Here is a 24,642-nt window from a genome sequence, read left to right as displayed (position 1 = left end):
GACCTGCTGTCTGCATACTGTATCTACCATATGTTGTGTGAATGATAATCATACAAAAAGGGTGACTCGTCAGGACACACACACACACACACACACACACACACACACACACACACACACACACACACACACACACACACACACACACACACACACACACACACACACACACACACACACACACACACACACACACACACACACTTCAGCTGTGAAAGGGTTCATGACACAGAACCTCCTCCTCTGCTCTTTTGCACTTGTGTTCACTCCTGCCTCCACTCTCTCTCTCTCTCTCTCTCTCTCTCTCTCTCTCTCTCTCTCTCTCTCTCTGAGTGCCAATGAGCGTAGGTCTGCAAGTGAAGGGCCACTACCCCATGCAGAGAAAATTTGAGCAGATACGCTGTAAGTCTGGAAGCCTTCCACATGTAGCGTAGAATAGAATAGAATAGAATAGAATACGATACAATACAATACAATAGAATCGGCGTAAGTATAAGGGGACAGTGGACGTTCGATTCAAAAGTGAAGCAACAGCAAGGGGTGGGGCAAGACATGGGAAACCAGAAGAAAATCGCCATTTCCCATTCATGTCTATGGGAGACTTGAAACAATGCATCTCCTTTAAAATTCTCACAGAGTCTACTCAATTTCGTGCAAACATTAGTTTTCCCGTCTATTTCAAACAATCAAAAACATTTTTTAGGCTAACTCTTTTATTTTAGAGAGCTATTAAATTGTTTAAATGACCAAAGAGCATTGTTAGTTGGTCTTATTGACAGTTACAATTCTTTTAGGATTCTTTTGATTGACAGTCAAACAAAATTGTCATCCTATCAGCGCTTATTGTCAACATTGCTATACGCTTCCGGAAATTTGGGGCAGAAAAATCCTTGCAGATCAATTGAGGATGCTTCAAATGCTTTGAATTGAATACAATAGAAGCCCGCTATTCGCATACTATAGGCAGAGATTCTTTAAGTATAGAGATATGCCAGCATAATGCTCCTAGCATTGAATAGAACAGTCCTTAGGTCTGCCTAGGTCTGCCTAAGGGGGGCCATAATAGAACCAGGAAACAATGGGCCAATGGAACCTCTCTCTCTCTACTCTCTCTGCTATAGGCATTGGTCAGTGAATAGAGCAGAATGGCTTGGAATGGAATAGAGTTATTATGTACAATCTATGAATAGAATGCAATGAAATGGAATGGAATATACATTGATTTTCATTTGATTCAGACATGACATGATTCTTTTCCCCCTATACAGCACCTGATATGTTTAGACTTTTATGTCTGAGTCAAACATGAACAAATTACTTGATTTAACAAGAATAATAATGAATGTAATACAAAACAGAACTGAACAGAATAGAACAGAATAGATTAGACAGACAGACAGACAGACAGACAGATAGACAAACAGACACAGACACACAGACACACAGACACACACACACAGACACACAGACACACACACACACACATTGGTAATTTGATATCACAGACACACATGTATGGTACCAGTACGCATACACATACACATTCCCATTTCCCCCGATCAGAGTGGAGTAAGAGCTTTCTCTTTCTCCCGCTCTCTCTCCCTCCGCCCCCTTTCTCTAGCTATTTTTACTTTTCTTGTTCTTCACTTTTTATTTTTAAATGATGACAGTCACAGTGGTGACGCACATGCACAGACACACAGAGAGCGAGAGTGAGCAACTCAGAGAGAGATAGAGAGAGAGAGAGAGAGAGAGAGAGAGAGAGAGAGAGAGAGAGAGAGAGAGAAAGAAAGAGAAGGAGAGGGAAGCAGACAGGAAGGGATGGGAGGATTGTTCTCCCATTGTAATTGATGATCCTTGTGTGAGTGAAAACCTCTTAAAGAACTTCCAGTGAAATGATGGTTAAGCAGAAACACAGCAGTTATTTTGGACTATGTGAGCATTATTCAACTGAAGACAGGAAGTAACCAAAAGCAAAGTCACTTACTGGCAGCAAACACTACAGATTATCATATAGGCCTACACAGTCATCATCAACCTCCCCCTCTCTGCCTGCCTGTGTGTGTGTCTGTCTGACCCCCCCCCTCTCTCTCTCTCACACACACACACACACACACACACACACACACACACACACACACACACACACACACACACACACACACACACACACACACACACACACACACACACACACACACACACACACCTTCCAAAAAACGAAAAAAGAACTACTGCTATTAAATTCCAACTACAACAATAAATAATAAATGATAATAATATGTAAGTGGGAGAGGGTCGGGAGATCTGACCCTGTGAATGTATGGTGATTTTTTGTGTGAATATATAGGCCTAGGCCTATGCAATGTTGTGTGTAATGTCCTTGTGTCTCCTTCTGTATTTATGTATGGAGTAGAGAGGGGGAATAAGCCCCCCTTAAGGAAAAGGTATTTTTTCTCCAATTAGATATTAACCATCTGTGTTAATTTCAACCATAGTTGGTAACAACAGTGAGGTGAACAATAACCCATCATGGAAAATTGGCCAAAGTTAATCCTTCATGACATTTTAAACAAAAACAAAAATTGTGCAAAAGGGGCCTTTTACCCCGCTAGTGGGGTAAAAGGCCCCCCTGAGGTGGGGGAATAGGCCCCCCCTAAAAAAACCCCAAACTACTTGGTTCACTGTTTTTTTTCTTCAACCAAACAATGAAAGAAACATGTCAATCAATAATTACAAAAATATATCATTTTGTTGTAAATACAACATAATATGAACCTTTTAGGCTGCCTGTGTAAATGCTTATGTGCTGACACCAGAAAATTACATGACTAGCCATGAATTTTTACTTTTCTCCACTGCATCGCTAAAATGCTATCCACAGCGGATGTTTGATTATCCCTGTTGTCAGGACTATTCATAGCAACAATGCAAATTGAAATGTGTGCCATCTAGTAGTCAAAATGGGAAAAATGGGCAGGGGGCGTATTACCCCATGGGAGCGTATTGCCCCTCTGTACTTGTATGTATGCTACTTGACACCTTAATTTTCCTCGGGATCAATGAATGATACTCTGAAGCGAAAGCGAAAGCGAAAGCGAAAGCCCATTGGGAAACTCTAACTCCCATTGTCATTGTGACACAGCACTCCACAGCACACAAGTGAACACTGCACACTGCACACAACGAAATTGCATTCATGCCTCACCCGTGCAAGGGGGCAGCCTTCAGTGGCGCCCCATGGGGAGCAGTGCGGTGGGACGGTACCATGCTCAGGGTACCTCAGTCATGGAGGAAGATAGGGGAGAGCACTGGTTGATTACTCCCCCTTCTCTACTCTACTGAAATTGATAGTCCGTAGTAAAAAAAAATGCTCCAAGCCAGTGGGTGGTGGTAATGTGCTATTAAGAGGAAGCAAGAGGAAGAATACCCCACTGCAACGTGAAGCCAGCCGCAATAAAGATGAGACAGTAAAATTACCAAAGTATTTTTTTTTTTTTAATGATTCAGTTCAATTCGAGTGTTTAGCCAGTGGGCGCATTTATTTGTAGTCCAACTCTTTATAATTAGGCTAGTAGGCCTATCTGACCTGAAATTTCTGACTGCTGAGGGTGAAAGCAAATAAACTTTGCCACCCATTATAGGCCTACCAAAGATTACCCATGTTTTTTTCCTTTTCAACCTCCCATCTCTCTTTTAAACCATCAGCAGGCAATTTCTACTGTCTGTGTTAGCCTACCTGTGCAACTAACACTGCCATAGCCTACCAAACACTGAAAGAAACAAACAAAAATGATGGCCTAGCCTACTCTATATCTTTCATTAAGTCTAGAAAAAATTGTCAGCCATGCACCAGTTTTCTTCAAGTTAGTATTATTAACTAACCCATGAGATTATGATTGATGATGATTATTTTATTCTTTTTTGTTGTTGTTGTTGTTGTTGTTGTTGTTGTTGTTGTTGTTGTTGTTGTTGTTGTTGTTGTTGTTGTTGTTGTTGTTGTTGTTGTTGTTGTTCTTCTTATTATTATTATTATTATTATTATTATTATTATTATTACTATTATTATTATTATTAGGCCGTATTAGCCTATTACTATTACGCAGGCTATTTACTGGAAGAAAAGAATGTGTGCTTTTATTGTGAAAACAACATTTGCTGTCGGTCCGGCGGACATCTAGTTGGGAGTGGGACGCTAGTGAAGCTGGCTTCACGCACACAGTCAACAAGCAGCTGATGTTTGTGTTTTTTAGAGCCACGTTCTGCCACGCAAAAATTGGGTAAGTTTACACGAGAAATATTGTAGATGATGTTCACTTCACGTATATTCATACAGCCAACTGAATATCACAGCAGATTTAGCAGTGAGTAGGGTAGGCTAGCACTTCTAAAATGGGTGTTAGCGGCTCATTTAGCATTGAGTTACTGTGCAAGCCTGAGACTAGGGCTGGCGACCAGTCGACCAACTGCCGTCTTTTCATCCATTCCCGTTCGCAGCTATTCTGGACTTTACGGTCCCATTCATTTCAATTCATGTTCTACAGATTTCGGACCGTGCCGACGCCGCTGTTGTCGTGCGAGGAAAACAACAATTGTCTCGGGTGCTAAACGTGGTCATGGAACGGCTTGCTGATCAAGAATGATATTTGTTGTGTCATTTCGAAGATAATTAAAGAAAATCTTATTAGGCTACAATGGGATTTCTCATAGGCATGGTTTTGCATGTCTCTTATCTCTTTTCATGTTGACTGCTATCACCGTTACAAGTTTAGTCTAAACACAGCGCACAGATGTATGCAGGAAGAATAGCCTACATTTCACGGTGTAATTCTGAAAATAATTAACTTCAAAGTTAAGTGTTATTACATGTGTGGAAGAACAAGTGAAAAAACAAATCGGTCAGTTTGTCAAAGAGATGGTAGATATGCGCACCATAGTACAGAGTATGCATCACACCATGCATCTGAATGATATGAAGGAAAAAGACTAACGGCACATACGTCTCTTTCCTCAGTAATGCACATGCCGCATATCACTCAAGCAACACTAGGTGCGATCGAGATGTCGTCAACGCATACATGCACATGTAGACAGCGATGCACCCTGGATGAAAATGCTGCATGACGGTTAGATTTCCTGGCAAACTTTGAAATTTCGCCGATGTTGCGTTGACGAGGTGACATGTCACATGGTGTCAAACTATCGCGGGATGAATGCGACTGCAGTCAGATCTTGCAACTTCTGCAGTTGCTTATCCCCTTCAACGCTCGTCTGCGGACTGCCTCCGAGGTCACGCGCCCATGAACTGGTTGGTCAACAACTCACTCACGTGTGTAGGCCTATATGGGTCTTGTCTCACACCTCTACACAAGTTTGCGCAGGTCCCCACTTCAGCTCCTCCTCACTGCCTGTCCCCCCACTCCTCACATGTGGTGTGTTAGTAGAGCAAACCGGTGCTAGCTCATCGTCTTGTTCATATTTGTTGGCGACTGTAAATGCGCTGTATTTAATCACACCCACATCGTGACAACAAGTTCTCGCTCACGTGCCTTTCGCAACATCGACGCTCGCAACAAACTCGTACACGCCTATTATCTTCATTAGCTACTGTGGCCACAGGGGGCGATATTGTAGGGCACGCTGAGCCATTCGGATTCAATTTAACCCACTATTAGGCTATATGACAAAGGTTGCATTATAGGCTAGGCTACCACATATTAATTGGCAAACAATTCCTGTTGTTTCTATTGTAGTGGGATTGCTACATTCAAGAAGTTTCAAATGTCTTCCATCTCATCTGTCTTTTTCATGTTTGTAGGTTAAGAATTGACAAACAGAATCGTAACATTGTACTGCATGTTTTACAGGTGCACATATGCTTCAAGTCTGTCTGTAGAGCACAAGGGTCTGTGAGAAAAGGGTGCTTGCGCTGCTGACGATGTGAAAATGCTTTCATTACATCCTATAGCCTAGGCCTACATATGATGGCTACAAGAATTTCTGCAATGTGTTGTGTTGTTTTGCAGAAAATTGAATACAATCTTATTACAGTGGGATGTCATTTGCATGATTGGACAGGTCTCTAATCTCTTTGCATGTTCACTGTGTCATCACCATTTCATCTTTACAATGTGCAGAATGATCAGAACTATGAACACAATGAACAAGAATAGCTTTTTACCGTGTAATTCTGAAAATAAGGAACTCTGAAGTTAACAGATCATACCACACATGTAAGAAGTAGTACAAATTGAAAATGATTAATTTCTCAAAGCAGACACTGTGGATGATATGTAGCATAATACACAGTATGTGTCGCAATATGCTCCTGAAGGATATGCTGAAGAAATACTGAAGGCACAAATATGTATTTACCCAATAACCCTTATAATGTAGGCCTATATCAGGAGTGAGGTAACATAGGCTACACGTGAGTAAAAGTTGAATGCTGAGTGGCCTTGAACCCATAACTTATGGAATGGACGGCATGACTTCATCCACTAAGCTACCACAGTTTCATAAGAAATGTTATGACCAGACAAATATGTCGTCGTTGTGCATTTTAACACAATAAATCATAGGCTATAAAATATATTACCCCTGCATCATTACCTCATTGTCTGAAGTATGATGAAGCAATGATCGTAGGCCTATATGATTTATAGTGCTGTGATAATGTGCACAACAACGAGAGTTTTCTTTTCAAACAATTTTTACTGAAGCTGTGGTAGATTAGTGGATGGAGTCATGCCTGCCATTCCACAGGTTGTGGGATCATTGTCCCCTCAAAGGACAACTTTTACACTCGTGTATGTTACGTCACTACTGATAGGCTAATTCAGTAAATAGATATTTGTGCCTACAGTATTTCTTCAGCATTTCATTCAGGAGCATATTTCGATGAATACTGTGTATTATGGTGCATATCTACCGTCTCCTCTTTGACAAACTGACCAATTTATTTTTTCACTTGTTCTTACACACCTATTGATGACCATGGTGCCTATGTAATAACACTTAACTTTGAAATTAATTATTTTCAGAATTACACCGTGAAATGTGTTCTTCCTTTTTGTACTACGCATAGGGTAGGGTGGGGTAAAACGCCCCCACGGGGCAATATGCCCCCTCACCTGTTTTCCCTAAAAAACCACTAGAGGGCTTAAATACATTTTCACTGTTTCTATGCATTACGTTGACAACGGGGATATACAAATTGTCCAGAGAAAACGACTGAAACAAAGTATTTTTTGAAGGGAAACGATTTACATGGTATTGATCTAATTTTCAGATGTGAGTAAACACGTGTTTATAAAAATGTAGTTAAGCATTATATTGCAGTATTATATGATAGAAGAAGAGTGAAGTCTGTAGTTTCAGAGTATATAGGCTGTTTATAATGAATACAATTACATTTTAATAACTTGACAATTTTTTGAAAAAACAGCTTGTGGGGTAAAACGCCCCCTATGCAGAGGGGCAAAACGCCCCCAGGGGACTATCACAATATTAGGCTATAATAACATTATTATTAACATTACTTTGTCAAAAAACAACATTTTTTATATTTCATGGTGTAAACAGATGTTAAAGTCTGAATATTTGAACAAAACCTAAAATATTTAGGCTAAGTTACCTCATCTATTTAAATATGCTAGCAGAGTTAGCACAGTTAGCTCAGGCTAATAACTAGCCTATTGTATAATAGGCCTATTATATTTATTAATGCATGTATTCATTTTCATATATACATTTAGCCTAGTTATTGTGATATACAGTAGACCTATATTTATTCACAATATATGTTTAGAATGCTAAATTTAGCTTGTATTTTACATTTGACTGTTCAGATTTATGCATATTAGGCCTATATTTAAATTAATTCATATCATCCTTAAATAAATATGAATACGATATACTGCACTGTTGAAAATATTACCTCTCTTTTCTTTTCAGAGGTTAAAATTCATACTCTGGTCACTTTGGTGATGATATATGAAGCAAACAGGCTAGTAACAAAGGGGGGCATTTTACCCCATCTCAGGGGGCGTTTTTTTGCCCCACTGGTGGGGTAAAACGCCCCCTTCACACCCAGTTTTGTTTTTGTTAAAATATGAATAAACTATTAATTTGTAACAATTTCCGTGATGGATTATTAATCATGTCACTGCCACCAAATACTGTGACAAAAACTAAATCATATGGCTTACTTCGGCTTAGAGAAAAGTTACACTTTCCTTAAGGGGGGCGTTTTGCCCCACCCTACCCTACATCTGTGCGCTGTGCACCTTGTCAACTTAGGTGATAGCACAGTCAACATGAAAAAAGATAAGAGACATGCAAAACCATGCCTATGAGAAATCCCACTGTAATAAGGTTTTCTTTAATTATCTTCGAAATGACACAACTAATATCATTGTTGTTCATCAAGCCGTTCCATGACCATAGTTAGCACCCGACAAAAGTGTTGTTTTCCTCGCACGACGACAGCGGCGTCGCCACGGTCCGAAATCTGTAAAACGCCCAAAAAAATGAATTGAAGTGAATGGGACCGTAAAGTCCAGAATAGATGCGAACGGGAATGGATGAAAAGACGGCAGGTGGCGACCAGGATGTCATTTTTTTAGGTGTGGATGGTGGAGACATGCCCATACCATTTTTGAGATTAACCTAGTTGTCCCCGCCACTTATTATTGCAAATATAAGGCAAAACTTTATTACAAATATAATGCAAAATGCACATCTGTGAAATTTGCCATTGTAGGGCCTAATGTCCCCACCACTTCCCATGTCAACCCACACCTTTCAAGTCAAGTCAAGTCAGCCTTTATTGTCACTTTCTTCATATACACAAGTAATACAAGGAAAATGAAATTACGTTTTCTCTCTGTACCATGCCAGGACATAGACATAGGCTATACAAGACTGACATTTTACAGACTGACATAAAGTGCAAGACAGGTAACAGGACTGGTATTAATAAGTGGTTAATAAATTAACAACTGAATAACATTTAACATAATAAGATAATAGAATGTAGACATTAAATTAATAGAGATTTTGCTTTGCTTTGCTGGCGACATTCGTGTTTTGCAATGTTCGAAAACATTAGGCCTACACCAGCCACATCGATTGTATACTCTCATTGAGCAGTCATCACCGGCAGCTTCTCATGAACACCTCGCAATGAAAACCCACGAGTTTCACACTCAGAGTAGGCCTACCACTACAGTGCTGTGTTCTACTATGAGCACATTCACAATTTGTTAATGTGCTATTGTTGTTGTTTTTGTCGTTCCCTGTTCTGCTTGTTCTGCTTGAATGCTTGAATTTAATCGTTCCTATTCTCTCTCTCGCTCCCTCTCTCTCTCTCTCTCTGTCTGTGTCTTTGCAGGTGATGCATTCCTTTGCAGGTGGTGGATCCCTGCCAGCAGGTGATGAGGTCCAAGGAGCAGGTGATTGACCACAGGGTGTGGATGAAGATATTGTAGTAGACAAAAGACCTCAGCCAACGAGAAAGTGGTGATGGGGGTGACAAGAAGGATTCCATGAAAACAAAACAACAAACAAACGGACAAAAACACAGAATGGACAAACAGACCAGCACTAGTGATGATCTCCAAGTGTGGGAATGGATGGAGAAGCACATCAAACAGGAAAGTGAGGATGGGGAGAGGGAGGAAGAGAAGGAGATGGAGAGCTACACAGTGAAATGTGAGAAAGATGTGGCAACCAAACTCGTACAACTCTGTTACAATAGCCAGGTCAAAAAGGAGGAAACTGAAGAACAGTGGGAGACAGTACAACTCTGTTACAACAACCAGGTCAAAAAAGAGGAAACTGAAGAACAGTGGGAGACAGGGAACGAGGCAAAAGAGGAGGATGAGAGTGACGCTGAAAAGACTTGTGGCTATACAGGGATAGGACTTGATGGCGGAACCTGGTTCCAGACACTGGTAAAAGATGAAGAGGAAAGCAGCCAGTGGAATGAAAACATGGAAAGAGACGGAGAGGATATTGATCAATTCCAAACAGAACAGGCACATAGGCCAGGGTGGCAATGGCAGCAGAGCGGTGTGTGTGAAGGCAACAGTGTTGTCATGCTGGAAGACCGTGAGCCGGAAGAACAGAGAAGTCCTGAGGACAGGGTCTTGCACAGGAAGTCAGCTGAAAGTTTGGGTTCAGGTGGCGTGGAGGAAGGTCAAATGGGGAGCAAGGTGAGGCCTTTTACCTGCGAGACCTGTGGTCACATGGCCAGGAATTCCGAAGCCCTGGAGCGCCACCGCAACAGACATGAGTGCCCCAACGGCCCCACTCTGTGTGAGGTCTGTGGCCTTCTGGTGAAGTGTCGAGCGGCCATGGAGCGCCACCGCCTCACACACACTGGTGAGAAGCCATTCGAGTGTGAGGAGTGTGGCAGGTGCTTTAACACGGCACAGTACCTGCGAACCCACATGCTGGACCACAAAGAGGGCGGCAGGGCGCACTTGTGCAATGTGTGCGGACAGCGCTTCACCCACTTGTCCTACCTTACTCGTCACATGATGCGCCACAAGGGTGACAAGCCGCATTCCTGTCCCCATTGTGGCAAGGGCTTTGTGCAGAAGTACCACTTGGAGCGCCACAAGCTCACTCACGAGCCGCATCCCTGCTCGGTGTGTGGTCAGATCTTTAAGCGGAATCATATTCTGCTGGCACACGTAAAGAAAGAGCACCCAGGTGAGACAGAGGCGGAGGCGGAGGCTTTGGAAAGGGCCAGACACAAGGTGCAGTGTGAGGAATGCGGAAAATGGCTGCCAGGAGCTTCCACGCTACAGGTGCATATGCGCGTTCATACAGGGGAGAAGCCGTACAGCTGCCATGAATGTGACCGCAGCTTTGCAACGGTCAGCCAGCTAAACTCACACAAGCGCATTCACACAGGAGAGAAACCGTATGTGTGTCCTCTTTGCCTGAAGTCCTTCACCCGCAGCACACACATGAACGACCACATTAAGAACATTCATAGTCAAGGGGAACTGGGGCCTTAGTCAGGGAGGAGGGAATTATGGAATTTGGAATGGCTCAGACAGAGTTCATCCTTGTATCCCATTGAACATCTGTTGGGTGATCTGAGGAAGACTGTGCACAGGAGATGCAAAGAGGAGTGGAGTGGACAAACATTGCCTCATCAATATGAGCGCTGATAGATTCTCACCAAAAAAAGACTGAGTGCTGTAATAAAAGCCAACAACAAAGTATTAGTTTAAGGGTTTGGATATTTATGCAACCATGTTAATTTAAGTTTTTATTTTCTATATATTTCCTTTAAAGGATAACTTAATTTAAGTTTTCATTTTCTATATTTTTCCTCTAAAGGATAACATTTTTCAACTCAGCCCTTTCCGAGATCTGAGCTAGTCTAATGGGGGCAGACTTTGTTACATTAAAAACTTTCTTAACATAGGCCTACTCCAAATATTATCCCCAAATCACTGTTTTGTACCACTGTTTGCTAGTTGTCTGCTGATATTGCACAACATTTTGGATGTTATAGGGAATAAATCAAGATGTTTTTTTTAAATGTAAACAAATGCCTGCCCCCATTACAATGAAACAGGATCTTGGAAAAGGCTGAAGAAAAAAAACCTCAGGTACTGACAAGTCCAGGATAGTGTGAGCATTACAAAAGTTCTCCTTTAAAGCTTTGCATTTGTTTTTCAATTATATTGTGCAGGATAGTAGTTTAAAGAAGCCATGCCACTCTAATTACATGGCCTCTTTAAATTAAAGGTGGAAAAAATGTGTCTTTTTTGTCTTTCTGTCATTTTTTACATCACAAAAAAACTAACATTTGAACAGGGCTGTGTAGACTTATAGGCACTGTAGTTACCTAGGTTGGGAACAGCTGCAGTTCTGCTGGTGACCACTTTTTGCTGTAATGCAGTGATGTAATAGCCTGGTTCCTACCAGACCTCCGTGTGTGTGCTCTGGAGCCCCCTGGTGGCACTCCAAACACACACATCGGTCTGGGAGCATGTGGCAGGATTCAATTTCTGGACTCAAAAAATAATGCAGAGCATTTATCACTTCAATATCACTGGCAGCTCACATTGAGGAGTCACAGGACATATTGTAGACCATATTGACGCTTTAGAGATCAACAGAAAATGGTTTTGAAAGAATTTGTTGATATTGAAGCAATAAATGCTGCGATTTTTTTTGACTGTAGAAATGGAATCCTGCCACATGCTCCCAGACCTAGTAGTGGAGCTCACAAAGCTGTGCGGAACTACAGGTCGGGCAAGAGCCAGGCAAGTAATGTAAGGCATTACATGGCAAAAATCTGTAATATTTACTTAGTTACATTGCTAAATAACACAAGTAACAAATGCATTACAATTACCTGGATTTTAGTGGTATTCAGTTTGGTGGGTCAGAAAGAAGCTATTCCTGAACCTGGTAGTTTTTAGTCTACAAAGTCTCAAGTCTTAGTCTCAAAAACACCTGCTGGATGGGAGGTGAAAAAGTCATGACGAGCTTGATTTACACTAATAAATTGCCAGATCCATATTTAGGCATACAGTTCTTTTGGCAAAAGTAACTAAAGTAATGCAAAAGTAATGTAATGCCTTACATTTTAAATAACATAATATTGTAGTGTAAGGGATTATTTTGAAAAGACAGTAACATGTAATCAGTGATGCATTACAGTTTTTGAGTAACTTTCCCAACACTGCTGGTGACACTGCAACAAATGCTAATTTAGGCCTATCTACTGTATTCTGCCAAACTGTTGAAGCACTTTGTCCTGTACTTTTGCAAACTATGATGTACAAATTAAGATTGTAATGATGTTAATGATGCCATTGTTATCATTGTACATATATATATATATTGCACAGTGCAAAATGTTTTGTATGATCACTGTATACAGATGTGGCCAGAGTAGGGATTGCAACTATGCAGCTCATTGAAACCGTGCTGTTTACTGCCACATTTTATATTGATAATCTGATAATTTTCCAAGTCATAATACATACTTAGAATGTGATGGTGGTGGTTGTTCTGTAATGGAATGTTCATGTTGTATGTATTGCACGGGCCCGGGTACCAGTTCCTGAGCTTCAGATAAATGGTCAACTTCAGTCCGGTCTCTGTCGTTATTGTCAAGTTGTTTAATAATAAGGTAACCCACAGTCAGTTATACAGAGGGAAAGACACTTTTAACATTGTTTTTAAAATGATAAATAATAATACTATTTCTTGTGTTGGGAACGTCCAAGCGCCATGAGAAAATAAAAACCCAACCCAATAAAATAAACCCCCAAAGAAATTAGGACTTCGGTAACATCAAATTATTGGATTATCCATCGCTCCATGTGAGGGCGCAAAAGCATCAAACTAACCAAGCGGCGGAACGTGAAGAAGAATTGTGTGCCACTGAATAAATTCACAACACTTCTGGAAAGTGCTTGAATAATAGGTGAAAATAATGGATAACAGAAGACTTTCAGTTGTGGTTCGTAGGCTGGATCCATCTATGACCATGCAGAAATTTTGTAAGTTAATAAAATCTGTGTTTTGGGGTGTCAATACGCGCTAACCACTTTTTTTTCTAGGGCTCACATTTTGCATTTGCAGGGCTGTAAAACGCGCCAATAAAAGGCAACATAATGTCAGAAGTGTGTCAAACAATTGTAACATTGTCGCGCGATGCTAACAGCCAACTAGCAATTTTTTGATTGTTGTTGTTGTACATTAGGCCCTACGTAGGTCTAGCTAAATAGAAGACTACGACACTACCTGGCACAATAATGAGCAGTCTTCAGGAGACATTGTAGGTTGGTTGCAATCCAAGCCTTGCTGTTACATATACTACTGCCATTGGTGTGTGTGGTTTGTTTATTATTTCTATTTGTTGGGTTCCCCTTCCCCCATTGAATCCTGGAGTAGTCTGTGACATGAAGAGTCAACTCCCTGGCCGTTTGAAACCAAATGACCAATCAGAAACGAATTTATGAAGATAAATTACATGTGTTATAGTCAATTAGGGTTAGTTTTTTACACGTTTGGACTCAATATTCACATTTTCCTTGGCATGTAGGCTACGAGAACAATACGTCTTAATGCATAGATAAAAGTTTGAGCACAACTGTGTAAGCATTCAGTTTCAGTGAATCAGTGATTTATGATTCAGTGACTATGTCCAATGGCTCACATCTGTTGTGCAGACCAGACAATTGCCAGTTGTATTCAACAATCAAATGTACAGGATACAAAGTGCACAGTGGTTTGAATAGTAAGCGTATAACCTTAAAGGTGCACTGTGTAATATTTGTAGTAGTTTATTTCCAGAATGCATGCTGCCCATTCACAAATGTCACCCAGCCTTTTCATGAATATTTACCACCACCATCAAATTCTAAGTATTCATTATGTCAGGGAAAATGACACATTTCATAAATGAAAAGGGGGATCTTTTCCATTGTCCGCCATTTTTATATTTCCAGAAATAGACATTTTAGCTGCAGAATGGACTGCTTTTTGATCATGCTAGTAGGCCTACATATTACTCCATTATTTAGTAAACATTCATGAAAAGATAAAATTTGTCAGTAGGCAGCACAGTTTCAATGAGCAGCATAGTTGCAATACCATCCTACACAGTGCACCTTTAATACTTTTAACTACCATATGTTAAATAAATCAACGAACAAAAAAGTATTAGCCTACAGTTCAGCAGTCACTTGCATTCATTCCTCGGTGTGTATACTGTACTCAACTCTTCATAACCCCCTTGTGGTCTGGTCTGTACTTTCTCCACTAGCTCCACTGACTAAGGAGTGCGCTCCACTCAGCAGTGAAGATTCCGATGCAGATCCTGAAGTTGCTACACTGCCTCAAGGCCAAACCACTCGCAGGAGGGTGAAGATAACCCAGGGAGGCAGAAGGAGGAGGAAGAGGAAAGGATGGCACAGCAATGAAGAGGAAAAGCAAGAGTCGTCGTCTCAGGAGAAAGTCCAGCAGAACTCTGGCAGCTATGGTGGTGAGGCGGAGAGCAAGTCTGTGGCAAAGAAGAGTGGGCCTCGTGGCCGCCCCCCTGCCTCCAAGGTGGCCCATGCAGACCCTCATAATAGAGAAGAGAGGCGATCCAGGAGAGGCAGCGAATCGGATAACCAGGTTGGTGGCGAGGGGCTTAATGGACAGCAGCACAACCATTCAAACAGTGATGAAGACCGGAGGGAAGAGCCAGCGAAAGAGAACCAGAAAAGAAAGCAGAAGCAGAAGACAGGGAGGAAGCAACACAACAAAGAGGCCATAAGTGATGGCGAAGACAGGGAAAGCGATGAGAAAAAGAAAGATAAGGACTGTGACGCTGAGGGAGAGGCGGATGATGATGAGCGGAGAGACAGAGAGGAAGAGAGTGGATCAGAGATGGTCTCTCCAAGTGGTCTGTTGCGGCTGAAGAAACATGCACGTAAGGCAAGTGCGAGGAAACAGAGTAGTAAAAATACTGAAGAGGATATAAACAATAGTGAGGAAAATGAGAAAGATAAAGATGAGGAGGCTGCAGAAGAAGCAGATGAGCATAGTGATGGATGGGAAGAGAGTGGATCAGAGGAAATGATTTCTCCAAGTGGTCGGCGTGCACAAAAGAAGCGAGTCCAGAAGTCAAGTACGAGGAAACGGAGAAGTAAACAGACACAAGAGGATAGAAGTGATAGTGAGGGAAGTGAAAAGAATGAGGACAAGAATGGGAATGACAAAGGAAGGGATGCTGATGAGCGGAGCACACATGGAGATGAAGAGAGTGAATCAGAGAAAATGGTGTCTCCGAGCGGTCTGTGGCGGTTGAAGAAACATGTCAGGAAGACAAGTGTGAGGAAACAGAAGAAAAAACTGGTCAAAGAGGACATAAGTGATGTTGAGGAAAGTGAAAAGGATGAGGACGAGAAAGATAAGGAATGGGATGCTGAGGAAGAGGCAGGTGCTGATGTGCGTAGCGATGGAGGAGAAGAGAGTGGAGCGGATGAAATGGTGTCTCCAAGCGGTCGGGGGCGGTTGAAGAAGCGCATTCGTAAGCCAAGTACAAGGAAACCCAAGAAGGACTCAGACCAACGCAGCCCTATAAAGCGCAAACGACGCCCAAAGAAACGTGCCACCAGTGATGGAGCAGACAGTAATGGCGAGGAGGAAAATGAGAATCCTTTAGAGAACAAGGCAGGGGATCCATCAGGGCAGGGCGAGAAGAAGTCAGGGAAACAGAAAAGGAACAGGAAAAAAGGAACAGCAAACGCTGGGGACTCGGCGAAGAAGCCAAAGAAGTCATTGGAGAAGTGTATCTGCGAGACCTGTGGTCACGTGGCCAGGAGTTACGAGGCCCTGGAGCGCCACCGCAACAGACACACGCGCCCTAACGGCCCCACTCTGTGTGAGGTCTGTGGCCTTCTGGTGAGGTGTCGAGCGGCCATGGAGCGCCACCGCCTCACACACACTGGTGAGAAGCCATTCGAGTGTGAGGAGTGTGGCAGGTGCTTTAACACGGCACAGTACCTGCGAACCCACATGCTGGACCACAAAGAGGGCGGCAGGGCGCACTTGTGCAATGTGTGCGGACTGCGCTTCACCCACTTGTCCTACCTTACTCGTCACATGATGCGCCACAAGGGCGACAAGCCACATTCCTGTCCCCATTGTGGCAAGGCCTTTGTGCAGAAGTACCACTTGGAGCGCCACAAGCTCACTCACGAGCCGCATCCCTGCTCGGTGTGTGGTCAGATCTTTAAGCGGAATCATATTCTGCTGGCACACGTAAAGAAAGAGCACCCAGGTGAGACAGAGGCGGAGGCGGAGGCTTTGGAAAGGGCCAGACACAAGGTGCAGTGTGGGGAATGCGGAAAATGGCTGCCAGGAGTGTCCACGCTACAGGTGCATATGCGCGTTCATTCAGGGGAGAAGCCGTACAGCTGCCATGAATGTGACCGCAGCTTTGCAACGGTCAGCCAGCTGAACTCACACAAGCGTGTTCACACAGGAGAGAAACCGTATGTGTGTCCTCTTTGCCTGAAGTCCTTCACCCGTAGCACACACATGAACGACCACATTAAGAACATTCATATGCAAGGGGAACCAGACTTAACTGGACACTGGGAGTCCTAAGCTTGGGGCAACCATACAGTAGAGTGCCTAACACAACTAGACTGGCACCAAGACATGGAGTCGAACCCAGACGTACAGCCCCAGGCCAAATTATTAGAATATCATGAAAAGTTGATGAACTTCCATAATTCCATCAATAATGTTAAACTTTCATGGAATATAGATTCATTGCCCACATTTTGAACTATTCCAATCATTCTTTTTCTTTTTTTTTTAAACACATTTTGGGAAGCCCAGATTTCCTTTGCTGTCAGCTGCTTTTGTTTGTTGATCTGGTGTCCCACATTTCACTCTTCAATATACCCTGTAGATTTCCATGACACATTTTGGTGCTTTGGTGGTATGGACATTCTAACTCACCAGAAATAAAACCCCATTGAAAATGAATAGGGTTGTATTTGGCCTGGAGCTGTAATTCGGACATGTATGGAACATTATTGCACACACATACAAACACAAAGCCAGAGACAAACACAGATGCCAAAATTCATCTTCAGTGCACAGCCAAAGCCTGACGCATGCACGCACACACGCACGCGCACACAAACAAGCACACAATTTAAACGAATAACTTCTGGTATGGTTTGTTTTTATCCTGACTCCTCTTCATGGTTTTGTGGAACATTTTTCATATTATGTTGTTCATGCATTAAATGTGTTTTTCATATAGGCCTACTACTGTGTGATAATCAAGTAAGACTTTGCTTGAATGTCTCTATCAGAACATCTCTTCGACCTTTTAATTAGAGATGCACCGGATCCTGATTTTTAGGATCCTGCCAGATACCGGATCCACTGCTTAAGATCCTGCCGGATCCGGAACCGGATACCAGATCCTACGAAAGGGTTGAAACACATAGCCTACTCTCACACGTAGGCCCTTTTTATTTACGTTGGCTCAAACTATTTTTTTAGACTCGACACTTTTAGACTGGCTTACTGCCACACTGCCTGCAACGGCCGCTTCCAAAGGCTTTCACTCCATGCAGCGACTGGGGTTGTGAAAGACTGACTGAAAAGCCTAAGCTACGAAATACTAGAGATGCACCAGATCCTGATTTTTAGGATCCTACCGGATACCGGATCCACTGCTTAAGATCCTGCCGGACCCGGATCCTGTGAAAAACCCTATTATCCTGCCGGATCCGGTGCATCTCTACTTTTAATGCTTTGAATGATATAGATGTAAATCAGTTAAGAGTGAGATGTGATTCCCCCCCTCCTTTTTTCTAGTTCTAACACAATTCCTACCACACTCCGATTGAGAATAAGCGATGAGGGAGTGAGGGATGTGTACCATGTTGACCACTTGTGGCGTAGGGGTGCACTGAATACTTGACTACTTCCAGATTATGAAATGTAAGAAATTGTTCCAATTTAGAGATAATTTTTAACCACAGTGGAAATTTCAGAGGTCTCAAAACAACTTTCTTCCAACTTATCTGAGTAACCAGTAGACCTGTTTACTTGTCTTATGATCAGTGGACTCTACACTGGTTGCATCAAGTTGGTGGTGGGTCCTTGTTCGGTTTTCTGTGTTTTTCAGTAGTAACACCGCCTATCTATCTCATTAGGTACAATGGAGTTAATGGTGTACTAGTGTTGTACTTACACCATGAATTTACTTTTACTTTTTGAAACGTCAAAGCACCACCTAATTTTAGCATACAGAACTGAGGTATGATGAAAGCGACAGATCCTGAACATGAGTTAGTGGGTTTCAAGGGCCCAAAGATAATCACCCCGGTACCATCCTTGTTAAGTTGTCAGAAATTATTTGCCACATAGAAATAAAGTATCTACCAGTGACAGACATCAGCCAATAACTTACTTGGTGAACTTAATTTGGTAACATAGAATCATGCATGTGTGACGGAGGTCTTCTTGCACCTGATGGTCCCCCTCGGGGCACGAACCTGCGACCTCGTCAACTACATCAGTTTGGAAATGGGAGGCACAGTACGAATCTTCCTCTCTCTCTCTCCCATTATTTTCCTGTCTCTTCTCAAACTGTCCTAACAACTTAAAAAAAGGAAATACCCCCTCTCTTGTGCACTGCAAAACAAATTAAATCTTAGCAAGCTTGGCCCTGCTGTGGTCAACCGGTAGGGCGCTCGCCTGCCATGCGACTGACTCGGGTTTGATTCCCTGACCGGGTCCTTTGCCGACCCCTCCCCATCTCTCTCCAAATTCACTTCCTGTCCCCCTCTCACACTGTCCTATCAAATAAAGTCGAAAAAGACCAAACAAAAATCTTTTGAAAAAAGAAAAGAAATCTTAGCAAGCCTATTTTCTAGTTTCAAGTAAAAAATAAATAAATCTTAATTTAAGTAAAAATCATATAATTATTAGTACCTTTTAACTAGTTGTTTTATGATATTTGTCCGTGGAACAACATACATAACATAGATGTTATATTTTTTTATTGTTATAAGCAATATTTGCTTGAAACAAGTATTTTTTTATAGGCTTTTATAGAAGCATGGGTGGGGTAATATTTTGCTAAATGAGCAGATGAATTTGTCTGAGTCTGTCCAGCCATTTTGCCCTGAATCCAGAAGAGGGCGCCACGAGTTTGTCTTTCAAACGCAGAAAATGAAATCGACAGAGGAAGACCTCACTCGAACAAGTGAGCCAGCAGCTAACAGTGGCACTTCACCAACTGCATTAACAATTTAACCTAATTGCATGGAGACGCGTGTTGGATGACACCCGTGCCTGGAGATTTGAAGTTGTTGACATACCGTGGCGTAGGCCTACTGTTTAACCTAGTGTATTTGCAGACAACGCTTTGACATGAGTTACTTTAAACATATTAGACGCACGTCACGCACTATAGACTTTGACCTACATTAATTACATTTGGCTAGACTTTTGAAGTTACGCCACTTGGTAATTACATTCCAAGGACCTGCAACATGGCGATGGAAGGCAAGGTGCGTATTTGCTCCTGTTTTGTCTTATAACAAGATTTACTGGGCACATTAGAGCAATTTTATATTTGTTTTTAACAAACGTATTCACATCCACAGCCAATCAGGTGCAGGGCCGCGGTGGCTTGGAAACCTGGAGAAGCTTTGTCGGTGGAGGAGGTGATGGTGGCACCACCCAAAGCGCACGAAGTTCGCATCAAGGTGACTGGCAGAGACATCAACCATCGGTTGGATACAGTTGTTTTGTTGCTAGGCTGAGTCATTGACTGTCGATTTGTCACATAATCGCTATAATAAAGATAGGCCTTATGGTTCCCATTGGGCAAAAGGCGATAGGTGTTTTGTCACTGCTGCCACACAACACAAATGAAACAAATGAAACTCATTAACTAATAGTATGACATTACTTTGCACACATGAGCTTCTGGGCCCAAGAGTCTCAAAGTGTCCATAGGCCTATAGGCCTACTCGTATCATGTAATTTCTGTGTCCAGGTAATGGCTAGTGGGGTGTGTCACACAGATTGGGCATACCTGCACGGGGCAGGTAAGGGGATGGAACTGCGGCCCTTTCCCCTGGTGCTGGGCCACGAGGGTGCAGGAGTGGTGGAGAGTGTTGGGGCTGGCGTCACAAGATTCTCCCCAGGTGAGACTCAGGTGGGCAAGGAGGCATGCCGGTGTGAAATGATATCTGATTTCCCCATAACAAGTGCTTATTATGAGTGGCATTTACTTATAGCCAAAGACTGTTAGTTCTGACATCTGAGCAGCCAGTTTTGGGAAAAAAAACTCTGTAATGCCTGAATGGTAATGCTGGTTGATTTATCAATGGAGATCATCAATGACCATAAGGATACAATTTAGGGGCATGAGTGCCAATTCATGCTTTTGCTAGTGGGTGTTCATTAGGGGTGGTACGGTTCACAAAATTCACGGTTCGGTTCATATCGCGGTGTCAAGGTCACGGTTTTCGGTTCTCTACGGTTCTTTTTTTTTAGTTTATGACAAATGGTGCACTGGCTAATAGAGTCGGACGTATCACTAAATATCCTACATATGGTTTGTATAGGCTTATAATGTGAAAATGGTATGATTTTAATTGTGTCATCCTCTGATTTGGTCTTATACGCTAATGTTTTAATCAGAGATACAGGATAAGATACTCCTAGAATCTCTGTTTTACATATTTTTCTGGGCAGTACATGAATTGCGGTTTGCGATGGATTGCACGGTTCGGTTCGGTATGTGTGTGAATTGTACGGTTTCGGTTTTCGGTGCGGTTTGTACCATCCCTAGTGTTCATCTTGTTTGTGACATGTCTAAATGTCACCTACATTATTTGGCATATCCGTGGCTCCTCAACAGCTCCAGCTCTAAAGCAGCTCTTACAAAATCAGTGCCTATGTTAAGGGAGATGAATGCTGTAAGCCTCAGTCATATAATAACACATTACTTGGAGTTTTTAGGCTTGAAGACAATGCCATTTTTGACCAAAAAGTTATACTGTCGTATTTTTTACATGCACTGTGTACAATTTTTAGTAGTTAATTTCCATAATTCATGCTGCCAATCCACAAATGTTAGCATTTTCACGAATACCGTACTTACCACCACCATCAAATTCTACAGTAAGTACAAAGCGGATTCCAAAAAAGTTGGGACACTTTGTATTTTGTGAATAAAATCTAAATTGTGGCATTTTCAAAACATTCAATATGTTAATAAGGTAGAACATCATATACAGATAACATATCAGTTGTTTAAGTCAAACAGAATTATTGTTTTGAGGTAATTATGTGGTCATTTAAAATTTCACCCTTGCAACAAATCCCAAAAAAGTTGGGACAGGGCCAATAAAATGTTTTTTATATTGGATAAGACTAAACACAACACAAGGGATGAGACTGAACAGTTAAATACTTTGACTGATGGCATAATTTTATTCAAAAATTAAATATTTTTGATGTGCGAGACATGATTTCAGCAGCTCAACTGATAGGCGTGTTCTTCAACTTGTTTACCTTTTTGTTATGCTTAATATGTGGCATATCCTGACTGCAAGAAAACAATTTTGTGACCTGTATACTCTTATGATGGAACCACACTGTTGGAACATAGAAGAGATTGAAATTTGCAACCGTTATGGGGCAATATCTAAAGGCGGTTCTCCGAAATATAATGCCTTGGTAGCTATGTATGCTGTTTAAAGTCTGTATATATCATTCAACATTCATTTTAATGCTCTACATGAGCAAGAAGACCATAACCAAGGCACCTCTGCACCCCCTTACCATCATATATGCTCTCTTTCAGACTGACCACTAAATCAAGCTGAAGTATTCATTTTCTACATAACCTGGAGGGTGCATGACTCCAAGATTAAAAAAAAGGATGAAATATTTTCCATTCTGTAATCAGAGGACAGTTTCACATGTCTCCTAGGTCCATCTAGAATGAGCTTTTCCACATGCAACACTGTTTAATGTCTGTATCATGTGCATTAATCAAGTGTTGTGTTTATGGTCATTTTTTCGAGAGCTGTCATTGTTGGAGTGTCATAGTTTGCTTATTGACGACGAGTATGCCATGATCTCATAACTCATGTAATGATTACACAGAACTCTATATTATGGAAATAGGCCTTATATGCCTGCAATTTGGATAATTCAATCTTTCTGTGTAATAGATAAGTAATTAGCCCCTCAAAATCTTCGCTTCTGAGTGCCACAGCCTCTCTGTGATGGTATTTTATTTGTGCATTCATATTGGCAGTCAATATAGTTCCTTTTAAAATATTCTTCCTTGTGTTATTTTTAGAATTATCCAACTATTACAACATGTTTTGGCCCTGTCCCAACTTTTTTGAGATTTGTTGCATGGGTCAAATTTTAAATGATAACATAATTACCTCAAAACAATAATTCTGCTCGACTTTAAAACTGATATCTTGTCTGTACATAATGCTCTACCTTATTAACATATTGGATGTTTTGAAAATGCCAGCATTTTTATTTTATTCACAACATACAAAGTGTCCCAACTTTTTCGGAATCCGCTTGTATTCATTATGACTGGAAATTGAACTTTTCATAAATGAAATGGGGGATCTTCTATGTCTGTCATTTTGAATATCCAGAAATAGGCATTTTTAGCATCAAAACTTACTGTACTTTGGCCATACTAGTAAATATTAGGTTATTACTTCACTGATATTCATGAAAAGATCGTCAATAGGCAGCACAGGGTTTTTATGACCACGAAAAACTTATTTTTAAATGAATTCTTGAATTCATGTGTACATGACAGTAAATATATTGTATCTTGTATGTTGTGAGATAATAGTCTCTACCTTTAGAGGCAGATTGTAATTAAACATACTGATAGACTCAGAGCATCAAACCGCATAATTGTATGTATGTGTTTTGCTATATTGCTTTTTCTTACTGGACTCTTAACATGACTCAACCCAGACTCTGCCTCATCCCTAACCTAATGTTTCCAGTGTGCTATGTTGTGCATCTGTCTGTCTGTTGATATTTTATATACAAAGCGGATTCCAAAAAAGTTGGGACACTTTGTATTTTGTGAATAAAATCAAAATGCTGGCATTTTCAAAACATCTAATATGTTAATAAGGTAGAGCATTATGTACAGAAAACATATCAGTTGTTAAAGTCGAGCAGAATTATTGTTTTGAGGTAATTATGTGATCATTTAAAATTTGACCCATGCAACAAATCTCAAAAAAGTTGGGACAGTGCCAAAACATGTTGTAATAGTTGGATAATTCTAAAAATGACACAAGGAAGAATATTTTAAAAGGAACTATATTGACTGCCAACATAAATGCACAACTAAAATACCATCACAGAAAGGCTGTGGCACTCAGCAGCGAAGATTTTGAGGGACTAATTACTTATCTATTACACAGAAAGATTGAATTATCAAAATTGCAGGCATATAAGGCCTATTTCCGTAATATAGAGTTCTGTGTAATCATTGCATGAGTTATGAGATCATGACATACTTGTGGTCAATAAGCAAACTATGACACTCCAACAATGACAGCTCTCGAAAAAATGACCATAAACACAACACTTGATTAATGCACATGATGCAGACATTAAACAGTGTTGCATGCAGAAAAGCTCATTCTATGGACCTAGGAGACATGTGAAACTGTCCTCTGATTACAGGATGGAAAATATTTAATCCTTTTTGAAAATTATGGAGTCATGCACCCTCCAGGTTATATAGAAAATGAATACTTCAGCTTGATTTAGTGGTCAGTCTGAAAGACAGCATATACGATGGTAAGGGGGTGCAGAGGTGACTTGGTTAGGGTCTTCTTACTCATGTAGAGCATTAAAATGAATGTTGAATGATACATACAGACTTTAAAACAGCAAACATAGCTACCAAGGCATTATATTTTGGAGCACCGCCTTTAGGTATTGTCCACTAATGATGGCAAATTTAACTCTCTACTATGTTCCAACAGTGTGGTTCCATCATCGTCTTTGTATTTTTACAGGTGACAAGGTCATCCCCCTCTTTCTCCCTCAGTG

The 24,642-nt window shown here is 41.3% G+C and overlaps 3 protein-coding genes across 4 annotated transcripts in view; all 3 read left to right on the top strand.

Annotated features, from left to right (window-relative positions):
- The first annotated feature begins 4,176 nt into the window (after positions 1-4,176).
- On the top strand, positions 4,177-13,127 carry LOC134438438 (zinc finger protein 135-like). The gene is made up of 2 exons (XM_063188014.1): positions 4,177-4,280; positions 9,395-13,127. Exon 2 carries the CDS (start codon positions 9,549-9,551, stop codon positions 11,028-11,030), a length of 1,482 nt encoding a protein of 493 aa, XP_063044084.1. The 5' UTR covers positions 4,177-4,280; positions 9,395-9,548; the 3' UTR covers positions 11,031-13,127.
- Positions 13,128-13,341: 214 nt separating this feature from the next.
- Positions 13,342-17,809, top strand: LOC134438435 (zinc finger protein 37-like). The gene is made up of 2 exons (XM_063188011.1): positions 13,342-13,541; positions 14,810-17,809. The coding sequence occupies exons 1-2, from the start codon at positions 13,475-13,477 to the stop codon at positions 17,140-17,142; spliced, it is 2,400 nt and encodes a 799-aa protein (XP_063044081.1). The 5' UTR covers positions 13,342-13,474; the 3' UTR covers positions 17,143-17,809.
- Positions 17,810-19,669: 1,860 nt separating this feature from the next.
- LOC134438895 (alcohol dehydrogenase class-3-like) overlaps positions 19,670-24,642 on the top strand; it is a 9,912-nt gene continuing 4,939 nt past the window's right edge. The window contains exons 1-4 of one of the 2 annotated variants that reach the window (XM_063188609.1): positions 19,670-20,078; positions 20,175-20,276; positions 20,570-20,720; positions 24,609-24,642. The exon at positions 24,609-24,642 is cut by the window's right edge and continues 54 nt beyond it. In XM_063188609.1, coding sequence (XP_063044679.1) covers positions 20,061-20,078; positions 20,175-20,276; positions 20,570-20,720; positions 24,609-24,642 — 305 coding nt within the window. In that variant the 5' untranslated portion in view covers positions 19,670-20,060. Of the gene's footprint in view, positions 20,079-20,174; positions 20,277-20,569; positions 20,721-24,608 lie in introns of those variants that run through there. The other variant, XM_063188610.1, reaches the window with a different exon arrangement.

This window comes from Engraulis encrasicolus, chromosome 22, assembly GCF_034702125.1.
Source record: "Engraulis encrasicolus isolate BLACKSEA-1 chromosome 22, IST_EnEncr_1.0, whole genome shotgun sequence".
Classification (NCBI taxonomy): domain Eukaryota; kingdom Metazoa; phylum Chordata; class Actinopteri; order Clupeiformes; family Engraulidae; genus Engraulis; species Engraulis encrasicolus.
Note: the sequence above shows the minus strand (reverse complement) of the source record. Positions and strands in the feature narration are given on the sequence as shown.